The sequence below is a fragment of the Thunnus maccoyii genome, chromosome 7 (genome assembly GCF_910596095.1).
Source record: "Thunnus maccoyii chromosome 7, fThuMac1.1, whole genome shotgun sequence".
Lineage (NCBI taxonomy): Eukaryota > Metazoa > Chordata > Actinopteri > Scombriformes > Scombridae > Thunnus > Thunnus maccoyii.
In genome coordinates, this window is record NC_056539.1 from 23,100,834 (window position 1) to 23,115,174 (window position 14,341).

Sequence of the window (14,341 nt, forward strand, 5' to 3'; positions counted from 1 at the left end):
TGTGCAATAAAGCCACATTTGAAGCTAATAATAGACTTTGAGTAGCAGATAAATGGAAGCACTTGTGGTAAAAAAAAAAAAAGAGTTTTTGGCTTGGGACTAAAGGGTTATTAGATATAATTGTAGAGATACTGTGTAAAAAAAGCAAAGCATACTGTAAAGTGGAAGTAAACTATTTGAAAGAGCCCAATATAATGTTTTAAGACCTTTTTAAGACATGAGTGACATCCAGATTTCATAACTCTCTATCTTTAACCATCTATCAACAACAATCTATCCTCATATTTCTGAACATAGTTGGAGACTTAAATCTTCTCTACCCTCTTGATCCCATATTTAAATGACAGCTCTTCCAATGATTTAGTCTTGCTCCCTCTGTTCTTACCGGGACTTTGTAGTCTAAATCATCCATGGATCTGAAGAAGTCCAGGCTCTTGGCAGCGCTGAGTTTGCCTTGCTCCATTGTTGTGGTGTTGAGAGAGTCCAGGATCTCCTCCAGCAGGTTCATCTGGCCTGAGCGGGTGGGTTCAATGTCGAGTTCAAGCGAGTAAGAGTCATCGCTGTCCTCGATGTACGAAGGAACATCCCCGCTGTCCTCTGAGGAGATCCTGCGTTTGGAAGAGACAGCAGTGCTTAACAGTCCTTACATCTGAGTGAGAACATTATTAAATGTCATGTTTCACATAAAAACTTTTTAGAGAACATCAAGATGGGAATTGTATTACTGGACAACAGGTCAACATTTAGACTGTGAGATTCTTTGGAAATAAGCAGTTACAGTGTATGGTTGACACGTCTTATGTTGTTACTAAACATGTCCACTTGGGGGCAGTATTATCATGAGTAAAAAACATGGAATCTGCTTGGAAAAGCACTTTTCTCTTGTCAACTTTGTTAAAAATAAAATGTATCAGTCAACCTGCAGACGTTATCATATCTTGACATACATACTTGAAACAACATGAAAATAGCTATAGGTCATAAAAACAGGAGTACTTACTTGCTCGCACTGTCCAGCTCATCATCATCGAGCCCGTAGCCAAGATCCCGAGGGCCCATGCTCACAGGAAACTTGTTGAAGTTGTGCTGTTAATGAGAATAACACAGCAATTGGATGTAGTTAGACACAAAGAATAAAATGATAAAGCAAAATAAGTGGACCCAGGAGGAGGGGGGGTGGTCTCAGCTTAAAGATGCAAGTCTCCTATTATAAATCTTTAGTCTAAACAAAATATAGTGTTCTGCTGAAATACAGCTTTTCATAAAACTACGACTTTGGACCCAAAAGACAAAGCAGCAGGTCTGGTGGGTCCCAATAAGATAGGAATACTAGCTTGTTTTAATGGGCCTGGACCCTAAGGGTTGAGACTAAATTTGTCAAATTTGGGTCTAGGGATAAAAATCTTTAAGATCCCCTGAAGTATTTTATCAAACTCAGCATTCTATGTGTACTACAAGGCACTTAACCACTACGAGTGAGGATATGGGAAACTGCATTAATCATTTGCATTACGACACCAATGCACGTGATTGTATTTGTCAGTGTAGCGTGTTGAATGATCAGTGTGTACTGTAGTTGTCTGACACAGTGGGTTTAATAAGCCACCTGTGTACCATGTTTAATGGGCGGGTTAAAGAAGAGACATAAGCTTTACAGAGCGGGGCAGGACTCTCCCCATGGGAGCACAAATCTGCCCCAGGCCACTTATTAACATGCCTTCCACTAAGACGCACATGTTCCTCTCTCACTGCGTGTGCATGTTCGCTTATGTTAGCACTATCTCTCACTTTCTAATTGACACTCTCTTCATTTTGTCTATTTATCTTCTTACATATTGCTGCTCACCTCCTTAATATCTCAAATTGTCCTTCAGTGGGTTTTTTCAACACACAAGTACAGTACTCATGGGGTACAGTTAACATGCTAGCACTGTTAACAATCCATATGTGCGTTAGCAGCAGGAAGTTACTCTTACGAAATGGGGGGTGGGGGGGGCACCACAATGTTTTCCCTGTTTTTTTTGTTTTTTTTTACACTCCACCTTTTATTTTTCTCTACATGTTTCTCTGTAAACTTAGCCACGTTATCAAAGCCCATCACTGAGGAAAAGGTCTCTCACAACCCTAAAAGTGAACAGAGAAGACAGCGAGTGTTTAAGAAGCACAGAGAGTAGTGTTTGTGCTTTCAGAGACAGGAAGGTGGAAGAATAGTCAGAAACACAAATGAACACAAAACCAAAAGAATGATGGAAGGAAAGTAATGAATGAATGATGAAAAGGAAGGAAGGAAATATTGAAAGGTGAGGAAAGATTCCTCAAAGCCCCAAAGAATGATGGGAATAGAGGGGAGGGTGGGGTGTCAGTATTGGAACCGTGAACCAAGCCGGTCTTGATTAGCCGACGCAGTGCCAGCCAGACAGGCGGAATGTAACGTGTGGCTGGCCTGGCCTCATTTAGGGCCTGTGTTCGGCCAGGGAAGACACACACACTCAGTCGCATACACACCCTATTACAAAAACACAAAGAGTTAAAGTGCCATTTTCTCCATAAAAGTCAGCGGAGGAGATGTGTGCAGTAGCCACTTAAGCCTCTCAGCCATCGGGCTAAACACGAACACATGTGGTGGCACTGCTGATTGGCCAACCCGCTCCCCTTCCATGGTAGCTTGGAGCTATAATGAAAGAGATTTCAGAGGGGCTCGGGCCTGGGATCCCTAAACAGCCTTTAATGGATTCCTGTGTCAGGGCAGTAAATCTGGGACCAGGCTGACATGCCAGCCAGCCAAAGCGGGCCGACAGAGCGGAGATGCACCTGTGAGACACTTGGGGAGGGTGGGCTTTGGACAGAAATACTTGCACACAAACACTATAAACACATGCAATGTATGTTCATGGTGCGTGCAGTTATTTAGACTGTTCATTTGAGCAACAGAGCTGTGTTTAGGGAAGCAGGGCCTCTCTCTGCGTCTAGGTGTTTATTAAAGCAAGGTGAACCCAAACACAACCAGACACAGGTCATGAAGCCTGGCCCTCTGATCTCTGTTACAGCTTTGGTGCCGTCTACCCAAAAGGAAGTTCCATAGGGAGCAGTAAATGGATGGTACCTCACTTCACGGCTTTATCAATTTGTCATTCCCTCTCTTCACTGTGACCCTTTAGCGCGGCAGTTAAGATTAAACTATTTACAACAACTGAGCATTTTACGATAGCGAAGCGCCACATTTGGCACAGGAGTTGGTTTATGATACTTTTTCAGAATGGCAAACATATTGTATTAATTTTACTTGTAATGTGAGATACAAAGTGTGCTTTTCTCCGTTACGTTACTTGAATATAATATTACTGTTGCTCAAGACGTGTCGATGTGAGATTTGTGAAATTTGTCGTACTGTGTGTCAATGTAAAAAAAACAACAATAAAACAAAAATATTTTTTTGAGGACACTTCAAATTTTAGACATTCACAATGAGATATTCTCAACCAGTGCAAACGGGTCCCATGTTGAAGCTATGACAGCTCAGCCACCATCCCGTACCTCCCCAGGCCTGACAGGACAGCGGAAAGCATGAAATAGCAGAACAACAGATTATCATACTGCTCCTTCATTAGCTTCACGCTGTCGGCTAATGAGAAGCTGAAAGTTGAAAATGAAAAAAAGTGACTCTCCCCGCCATGCCTTCCTGTCTCCCATTTCCTCCCTCCATCACTCAGCTGTCAGTGACAGATGTCACTATTTCAGTCGGTCTGGTTCTTGCTTCCTTCCTCTCCACTACGTCGCCACAAGTGAGACTGCACAGAACGCTGAGACCGAGAGCGAACCAGTCAGGGGAAGATACAGCAGAGCAAAAGGAGTCATGAAAATAATAAAAATGGTCCGGTTATTTCAGTAAAACTAGCTCAAACCAGTATTTTGGAAGAGGGAGAGAAGCCTCTTGTGTTTCTTAAATCAAGGGAAAAAAAATTGACATCTCTTGCACTCTTTTCTTCTCTGAGGGAAACATTTCTTTATTATTTTTATGTTATTTTGTTATTTTAATGCTTTGATCTGATTTCCTGAGTACTTGGCTAAAGAAGTAAAGGAATCTTGATTACCTTTAGTTCAGGCTTCAGACGAAAAAATAAAACACACACTATATCTTCAGTGCAGATTACATGCCTTTACAGTCCGGGACTGCCAGTAAATGAGGGTAGAACTGTAAACATGACTAAGTAATCTTCTACCCTAAACCTTTATACCCTGAGCCTCCTAATACAATAAGCAAAGGTATTAAATATATCTAAGGGGCCTCAAAAAAGTCTTCAGATTTGATACAACAAATTATATTTCATTTCTGTGGTTATGAGAGGAAAATAGTCATCACCATCCATTTTAGTAGCTGCATTTGGAGAAACAAACTTTCCTTTCCTCTTCCCTTCCTTCCCTGCATGAATGGTTATGAGGAACAACTATGCCTCTCTGTGACAGGGCCAAACGCTAGTGGACTTTAATAGCCAGTATTACATTATACATTTCATATGGTATTTCTGAGTGGGCACTGATCTCATAGCTTGGCAGAGTCTATAAAGAGATGCCGGTAAAATGCAAACAAACCTTGGGGAGAATCAGAGCCTTTGCAGAAGTACGGCCAAGTCTGTGTCTGCCTGTTTAAGAGCTGCTCACTCGAAAGGGGGGGAAAAAAACAGCGTTTGAGGCGAGATCTACTGCTCATCTGTCCAACTGGCTGTTGCTGAAAGCCCACTTCCTTTTCGCTTAAAACAGGAGCCATATGAAAGAAGGGAAATGTGCATTATGCTCATTCTACTTGACTAAACTAAACTCATCCAGTAAAATCACCAGGTGTCTTTCTGTGAATGGCTGCAGTGCAGTACTTTGAATGTGCCAGGAGATGGCACTTTGGTTTCAGTGAGGAAGCCAGTTGGTGTCTGAAGTGGGGCGAAACTCAGTGAAGTAGAGGCTACAACACATACAAATAATCGCGTGAACACACAGCCGCTCACATAGCTACTGTATGGACAGCGCCACTGTATTTAAAGTTCATTGTGAGGCGTCTTAACAGTCAACCAGCAATATTTATCCTCAATATTAATTGTACAATGAACATTATGAGCATATTTGAGCTGTTTTCAATTTAGAATCATGTAAAAAATGTCATTATTATGAATTATAACCAACACATGCCGTATGCGCTATAATCTACCTTACACGAATATACTTTGAAATAGTTATTAGCTATTATGTTTACATTGCTTTTGCATACATTTTCAGTCATATACTGAATACAATGCACACTCATTGACTATATAATGTGTTACGCGTGATACTTCAAGTTAAGTGTTGTTGTATTAAAAATACATATTAGTGTAAGCGTGTTTAACTCCGAGACAAATGATAGTTCTTCATCCTGAAATCATCATCGCACAAACACAGACACTTCACAAGTCATGTGTACAGTGTACATATGTGTCCACTGGCCATGAACACATGAGCTGTCTCCCACTGATGGAACACACACACAAACACATCCAACCATGGATTCTCTCTCTCTCTCTCTCTCACACACACACACACACACACACACACACACACACACACACACACACACACACACACACACACACACACACACACACACACACACACACACACACACACACACACACACAACACACTGCAGCCTTTACACACTGAAGTATCCACTGACTTTGTTCCTCTGATTTACATCTGTGTTAGCTCCCTATTTCCCCTCCACCCTGAGCTGTGTGGTGTTTTCCGGGCTGGCATATCTCCTGCCCCACCAGGTGAAGAGCCCAGAGCCTGGGGCTGAGCCCAGCCACAAGCCTGCTGGCTGTCATTGTCCATTACACTGTCCCAACCTCTACACTCCTCTGCTCTCTTTACAGCTGTCACTCTGTTGCCTCCAACCTGAGGCAAACTGCTAAATGCATGCATGTTTGTGTACATGCACACACATACATGCTCATGTAAAAGAAAATGCTTGGGTAAAGATACACTTTATACAGTATCTGCAGACGCTTACAGCACAATATCGCAGCGGCACACACATAAACAAACACCAACTACACTAAATCTGTAACAGAATCTCAAAACCAGATGTGGCACTCACACACAAACCCATTCAGAAGCCAGAACAATAGTTGTTGTTTGTTGTATCAGACAAGAAGTCAGCAGTCCAATTCAGTCTTGTTTTTTGTCACACGAAAGGATTACTCCTCCGTTCTTAATCAACAAGCTCACCAAACACTACAAATCACCCACATTGCCGGATACAGCTGAAATATGTATGCATATGACAGCAGCACTTTCACTTTGGTACATGTGTTGGCTGATCAAATAGAATATGAATTTCATTACTCTCATTACTTTGCTATGATTAATTAAAGGAGCTACTCCCTGATCATTCATTTCATTTCAAGGACAGACATGGAGGGGTTTTCTGAAAATGAATGATAAAAATGTATCAGCCTTTTTCTTTTCATAGAGTATGGAATTTCTTTAATCAGATCACATTTTTTGAGATTATGACAGCGCAAAATATTTCTGAATTTATGCAGCAGGTGAATAAGCCTTTGTTGGTCACTTGGTCAAAGGAATGGACACGCGGAGAGGATACCGGGAGGAGGTGTAGCCAAGGATATAAAAAATATGTCAATATGTTATTTGGTTTGTCTTATAGTAAATAATGAGGTGAGCTTAGTGTTGAATATCTTTAAATAAGCAGAATCATTGCTCTTGCTTCAATATATTTCCACCTTCATTAAAAAGAAGACAAGTAATATTTCTTTCTTATTTTAAATATTTGAACATTTTAAAGTTGAACTTAAAGATTGTTAATGCAAGGATGAGACGAAGTGGATTGTATGGACAGAGGCGAGACCTTGGTATGTCTACAGACAGGGAGTGAGACCATATTTTATAGAAAATGCGGGTAGGTTTAGGCACAGCTCTATAGGAGCCTGTGTGTGGGCAGGTGTGTGGATAAAGGTACGTTTTTCTATTTTTTTCATTATACTTAACCTTCATTTAACCAGGTTAGTCCCACAGAGATCAATTTCTTGTGCACCTGGTCAAGACAGCTGTGGGCAGAACAACAGTATCGAGATTTCATAGGAGGCAATCTCAGAAAAAAAAAACAAAAGAAAGGTGAGAGACGCAGCGAGGTAAGACGCAGTGAGAACAATAGCTATGACTTCCTATAACTGCAATGTAATTACAGTGTGCTTTAAGCAGCCAGTTAAAAGTAAAAGTACAAAAGGTAGCAACTTAAACCTAAAAGTATCTTTATTTTATTATATTCTTGCCAAATGATTTTCCAGATTTTTGTAAACAAATAGCATTCTTCCTGAATTTAGCATAAACATTTTTCATGGGAACGAGTTAATTTTCTTGTACAATTAATGTGCTTTAATTTTTGTGTAATGACAGAAAACAAACTAATGGGACTATTCTGAAAACCAACAAAACACAGAAAGCATCAAACATTTCCAGAAGAATGTCCTGACAAATGTTTTGGAGAGTTTCAATCTTTCAGGGGTTATTGCACACTGACAGGCCATAAATTATCAGGGCTTTCTAGGCTTCTCAATTTTCAGTCTTAGCTTCAGTTGACAGAAAAGAATCTTGGGTTGTCAGACTTTTTAGACACAAAACCCAGGAGGGTTTGGAAAGGGGTTTTTAATGTGTATGGGCCGGGCGAATGTACTGATATACCAGAGTTATAAACTATAATGTTTATAAAAAGTAATGGAAGGAAGGCAAAGTGAAAAAACCAGAATGGCAAGAGCATTGTGTATAGAGAATCAAATGGACTATAAACAAACACAAACACACACACAAAACCAGTGCTCTGGGACATGCTATCCTGTGTCCTGTGTGTGCCTCTTCCAGTGGTCTCCAGGGACCCGTTACTGTGGCAGTGAACAGGCCTCAATGGCAGGGACAGGGGTGTGAGCGTGTGTGTGTATATCCTGAATATGGTGTGCCCGTGTTTGTGGGTGTGTGCACACATCAATTGCATGTTAACTGTTAATCTGTGTGTGTGTGTGTGTTCATGTGTGTGTTGGCCCAGCTTTGTGTGTGCATTAGCTGGGGGAGGGTGTCCGAGGAGGCTTTTAGAAAAGCCCTAATTGCCGTTCCTCTCCTCTCCCCGGCCGTCACACCTTCCTCTGCGCTAAGGCTTTCCAGCCTCATCACACACACAGGAAACACAACGCTAATTAGAGACAGCACAACCTCTCCTAATCACACTCTTACATGACTGTGACCAAAATGTCAGCGTGTGCATGCAGGCAGGGTTTTTTTTGTGTGTGTGTGTGTGTTTTTTTTTAAGCTGAATTGGGAGTCTACTTTTTTTTTTTTATTTAGCAGTAAGAGGTGGAAGAGCTCCAGCTGTGAGTACAGAGGTAAAGATATGAGGTGGGAGATATAACTAGTATCCCTGAGGCTGTGTGCATGTGTTCAGTACTGTACAGAAGTGTGCAATTTTAATTACTTGAAACTAAACTTTCAAAGCTAAGAGATATATGTGAACATTTACATTTATAGCACACTACAATGTTCGGATTTTCAAATGTTAACTCTCCTGATGAATTTATTGATGAATGCGTAGTTTGTGAGCGCGCATGTGCTTGCACATCGCATGCCAGTTCTGCACACAACAAAGAAGGAAAAAAAAAAAAAACGTGCTACCCACTTATGGTGCAAAAGCAAATTCTTCAGAGGAAATGCTGACCAGCAGATGAGTTGCTTCTACTGTCCGTGCTGTTCAGAGAAAAATACTGAATGTACAACATGAGTGCGTTGAAAGGAAAAAAAAAAATGCTTATCATTACATTTGGCACCCTGACAAACTAATGTGCTTCCAAGAGTTGTTACAAGGGAGAGAGAGAGAGAGAGAGTAGGGGGAGAAAGGGGGAGAGACAGGAGAGGGATGGAGATAAAAGAGAAAGAGAGAGTGATGTGGAGATGGAGAAAAGAAAGGAATGAGAAGAAAAAGTGGACGGAAGGAGTACAGAAGTGGAACACTGCATCCATGTCGATCAAGTGAAAACTGAGCTCTGGTATGATCAGTGTAGCTGTAGTTAACTCATTTACTGATGTGCGTGCATGCGTGTGTGTGTGTGTGTGTGTGTGTGTGTGTATCATACCCGTCTCATCTTCTGCAGTCTCCTTGGAGACAGGCTCTTGGTGCTGGTGGGAGACCCTGCACAGATAGTCATCCCCTCTTCTTCTTCTTCCTGAGAGGAAGAAATGATGAATATAAATCTTAGATATTTTGTGTTATACATGAATTAAACTATCATCATAACTAAAATATCAGTGAGTTTTACGAATCCTGTATGTTTGCATAAATGTGAAAGGTCCAAACCGCAACACATGTGATGCATTTCTACCATATAAAAAGTTCATCCAATAGGTTTCTGAACTGAAGAAATGCTGCTATTCGTCCAGTTTGCTGCTATTTCTCAGTGACATTTATGAAAGTTAAAGTGGGAGTGTCAATATTTTCCTTATTGTCAAAAAAAATCCCATGAAAAAACAAAACTAACAATAAAATAATCCGACTAACAAGTGTTGCCTGTGTTGCTAAAGTCTGCCAAACCCACCGTTGCACTGGGTGTCATTTTTATTACAACGAATATGGGCACTGTAGTTTATTTTGAGTAGTTTACACACACATGTACACACATCCCATAAATGCTCATTACGCATCAAATCCGCAGCTGAAAATAGTCCCCAACAAATACGCTATTTACTCATATTTGAATAATGCTTGCTAAAAACTACAGTGCCCAGCTGTTTTAGGAAATTAGTCTCAAGAGTCACAGACATGGTAGTGAATCATAAAGTATTAAGAGATGCATTGTTATTTTTGGTCTTCATGGGATTTTTTTTTTGACAATAACAGAAATTAGCCTTAAAACTTTTTCTCTAGCAGGTTATAACAACAATAATCAGTTGAATGTCAATATGTTTGTCCTTTTAGTGTCCTAGTGTAGATGTCTACAGCTGGCAGAAACATAAAAGCTTTGCAGAATAAGTGTGCTCCTAAGAACTAGAATTAATTTGTCTTCTGAAAGCCTTGGAAATCTGTTTAACTTCAGAATCAAATAGATTTAAGCATTTCTATTTGCCACTCCTGGCTGTGCACGCGTGTTTGTGTGTGCATACACTTTGCAGAACACTGCAAACTCCTCTTGTTCATCATCAGTGCCATCTCTCCTCAATTTCCCACTGACAGATCAAACTGCTATTGCCTTATCAAATCCATCAGGCTTATGGAAACATACACCTCGTTACATTAGCTTTGAGGAAATCACAGGCTTACTGATGAAATATGCAGACAATAAAAGAGAAAGAGGGGCCAGGGCTCGGATGACATGACAGGCCATAGCCAGAGGGGCGTTGGTTAAAAATGTACAGCCCTGAACAAAGCGCTAAGCAGGCTTCAACAGTCATTAAAGGCCCCTGCATCAGAATCACACACTCCATGTAAAGCAGCTTTCCTGTCTGTTTCTATGAGGGGGGCGTGTGTCTCTCCGTGTGCCTCAGAACAGAGTTATGTGTACATGTGTGTATGCGCTCTTCTACGAGTGTGTGCACGTGAGTCAGAGAGGTGTGAAGGTCTGCGCCGCTCACCCTCGCTTTAAGTCTGCCCTTAATGTCCCGGATGCCCCTCTTGGCATGACTCTTGGCCTAGGAGGAAAAACAAAACACACATGCGCACATACGCACACCCACAGATTATTAATCAAAACATGTTGCATTAACATTCTGTTCTGGTTTCATGTAACATCAAGAAAGGCTTTGATCCCTGTGGCAAAAACACAGAGACAAAAGGCTGGATAAGAGAGCTTCGCACACTAACAGGAGGCAATAACATGAAAGGGAACCCTGACCACCTATTGTACAGCACATAACGACACAGTGCTGCTCATCAAACATAGTCTAGTCAAGAACAATTCTCCCATTCCCTCCACAGCCAATTTCAAACAGGCAAGAGTTGCTAATTTCTCATATATGCAAGCGTGCAACGTGTCATCATCGGAGCTCTATTTCAATGAATTTTTAAGACTTGATGATTCGAGTTACGATGTGTACATATTGAACAAGGAAGTGCATCAAGCTACATTGATGTAGACGCCTATTAACGCAGTTTTGCAGAGGAACGTACCTTTATCACAGCGGTGTTGATGAGTGCTCCTCCTCTCTGTTATAGACACAGAAAATTATTAGTCAGTCACTTAGAGGCGTTTTGAGTGAGTTTAAACACATATATATACACATTTCAACCCCATAATTTGTGTCATATTAATTACTGACATATGCACACAGGATCATTATCATTTATCTACTTTACTATAACATTTCTGTTGTCCAAATTAATGACTTAGAGGAAACTGTTACAAAGATCTAAGAAAAATATTTTACACATAAAGAATAACAGATGAACACAATTCATTACATTGATCATCTGTTTGATTATTCTATATTTGATTTTGCATTCATTTGCCATAGAGTGATGCACAGTATATCGGTGTTTAAAAAGAATATCAAAATTTCAAAACACATGATGCGACCCCAGCGCACAAGCCTAACTTTCGTTGTCAAACTCCCTCTACAGCTGTAAACAGTATTGTAATACAACTTCAGTAAATTAGTGGTGACACCAGACAAAGTATCATATCGCTGAGCCATGATAAACTGCATGATTCATAGCGTTCAGGAGGTTTTTATTTAGAAGCAGACTAAGACAGCGATGGAAGGGACCGTGCGTGATTGATTTCTACTTTGAGCTCTGCAGACTGACATTATGGTACCCAATATCTCTCTGTGTCTGTCTTCTTTTTCTCTCCGACTTACTGCATCTCTCCCAGTTCCTTTGGCGTCTCACTCTTTTTCTCTCTCTGTTTGGTCTTTAGTGTAAGCACAAAGCGTCGGCTAAACGGCTAAACAGAGTAAATGGCAGACAGCATTTCAGAAGTCGGCAGAGGGAGAGGAGGAGAGGGGCCGAGGTGAAGGCCCCTCTTATAGATCCCTGTCAGTCAGGAAATGTGAACTTTAACAAACCTTTGAAGAGCACTCTAGAGAACTAATTCAGCCTTAGCTGACGGCGGGGGGAGAGAGGGGAGGGTGAGGGAGAGATACTCAGTGAGTGAGAAAGAGAGAAAGACAGAGGGGGGTCTGTGACAGAGATGAAAAGAGAGAGAGAGAGAGAGAGAGGGAGATAAAGAGAGATAGATAGTGAGGAAACGGAGAGGAGGAAAGAGACGGAAAGGAGATGAAGAAGGAGGGAGAGATCTATGTTCTTGGGTCGGTTCAACGAAGTAACGCCTGTGCTTGCTGCCAGATCAACATGTCATGTCGGAGGACGTCTTGTCACGTCAAATCACTCCTGTCTCCCTCCCTGTCTGTCTCCACTGTCCTGCTGCACGCGCCGCTTCACACACCAAACTGCACTCGAGCTGGATCTGTACATTCAAGCAGCCCTTCACTCCAAAGGCAACACCACGACTTCAAACATTTAGTCGTGTCAATCACGCTTTCAATTAAATATAACTCGGGAGTAAAATGAGTGAAACATTAAAAAAAGCCATAGATAAAAGCATTCAGTTATGATACACAGGACATTCTGTGAATACCTTTACAGTGTGCATCCATTGCTGATAAGACCTCGAGTTACCTGAAGGGATGTATAAAACACAGGGAATATGAATTAATCATTTTGCACTCAGTAGCATTGCATTAACATTGCAAAAGCAAAGCTAACTATGTATATTACACTGTGACACAGTCCTATAGAAAGATATGCACACACAGATTATTGAGCCTTTCAAATTTAAGACAAGTACTGAGGTTGATAAAATTTAAAAAATGAAAGCTCTGTGATATATCTTTAACTTGCAAAATTAAAAAGATATTTTCTTCTATTGTTCCTTTATAATAAAAAAATAAATAAGGAATAGGATTAACTGTTGATTGTAAAATTAGAAAATAAAGGAATTATAAGTGCAGGATGGAGGACGGTATAAAAGTTGTGATTTTCTCACAGTTTTCAGGGCCTGCTCTCATTTAGAGAAAGGAATTATAGATGACAATGTAGGTTTGGGTCAGGATCATAATTGATAAGCTCACTAATATGATGAATGTTTAGCTGGTACATCTGTTTTTTTTTCCCCCTCCATGTAAATACGACTCAAACCTGAGGTGTTAGGATCAAAATGACATAATTTGTCTGAGCGTTCCTGTGGGATTTGTTTCACACTCAAACTTCTGATGGGCACAGTCTCTACCTGTTATGACACTCATTGTTGACAAAACATTATTAATTCTTTCATCAGTCTTCTTTTGCCACATCCAACCAGATTTACAAGTAACCTTTTTTATCAGCTCCAATAGAAGATTTTTTTGTAACACATGACATTGTAGACGCATGTCAAATATAACAAATTAAACCGATTCACAATGGAAGGTGGAGCCTGAAAAGACCCACTTCAAGGCATAATTCAAAGCTTGATGTTGTCTTTTGTGTCAGTCATAATTACATTATATTCTTCCAAAACTAACGCAGTTCATCGGTGCATTAATATAAGTGCTTTATACGGTCACATGTGAGTTCACAACTCACAGCTTCTTCAACAATGACTCAACCGATGGGCAGTTTTAAAATGTTTTAAAATTCACGTATTGTAAATGTATTCAAAAATGTTACAGTATATGATTTTAAACCCTTCTGATCAATTTATCACTTTTGTTTTGTCTACTTTGTACCTCTAGCTGTTTTAAAGTTTTGAGACTAGTTCGATTTTATGTGTCCATTGAAAGCTTTTGAATGTCTTCTGTTTTTTTTGTTTTTTTTTAATTTTTATGACTTTAAAAGGTTTTGTTTTGTTCACTCTTCTTACATCTTACTTTGGCACAATACCTTCTGCCTTTTGCATGAAATATGGCAAATCAATATAATCTGACTAATTGATGAACAGGTCTGGCACTACTCACTTCCACAGAAGCCCCCCTCTGTGATCTCTTCTTCAAACACGTCGGTGAAGCCGCGGCCTGCGTTCAATTTGGCCAGCCGTCCGTCGATGAACTACAACCATAAATTACAACTTGCTTATTAAAGAGGGGAGGAGGGGGAGAATGTGGACACACTTAAACAGACACACACACACACACACACACACACACACACACACACACACACATAGACACAGATTCAAACACTCAGGCAAAAGTGGGTGTTATTAATCCTACCTGACGGAAACTACATCCCAAGATTAGGTGGTTTGCAGGTAATAGGGATTTGGTAATGTGTAGCAGGTGA

General features: G+C 40.6%; 1 protein-coding gene across 3 annotated transcripts in view; it reads right to left on the minus strand.

Moving 5' to 3' along the window:
* Positions 1–14,341, minus strand: part of dennd1b (DENN/MADD domain containing 1B) — a 108,581-nt gene that overhangs the window by 5,817 nt on the left and 88,423 nt on the right. For all 3 annotated transcript variants that reach the window (XM_042416833.1, XM_042416835.1, XM_042416834.1), the window contains 7 exons: positions 14,017–14,107; positions 12,660–12,700; positions 11,192–11,227; positions 10,657–10,713; positions 9,165–9,254; positions 1,001–1,086; positions 386–608 (listed from right to left, as the gene is read on the minus strand). In XM_042416833.1, coding sequence (XP_042272767.1) covers positions 386–608; positions 1,001–1,086; positions 9,165–9,254; positions 10,657–10,713; positions 11,192–11,227; positions 12,660–12,700; positions 14,017–14,107 — 624 coding nt within the window. The remainder of the gene's footprint in view (positions 1–385; positions 609–1,000; positions 1,087–9,164; positions 9,255–10,656; positions 10,714–11,191; positions 11,228–12,659; positions 12,701–14,016; positions 14,108–14,341) is intronic.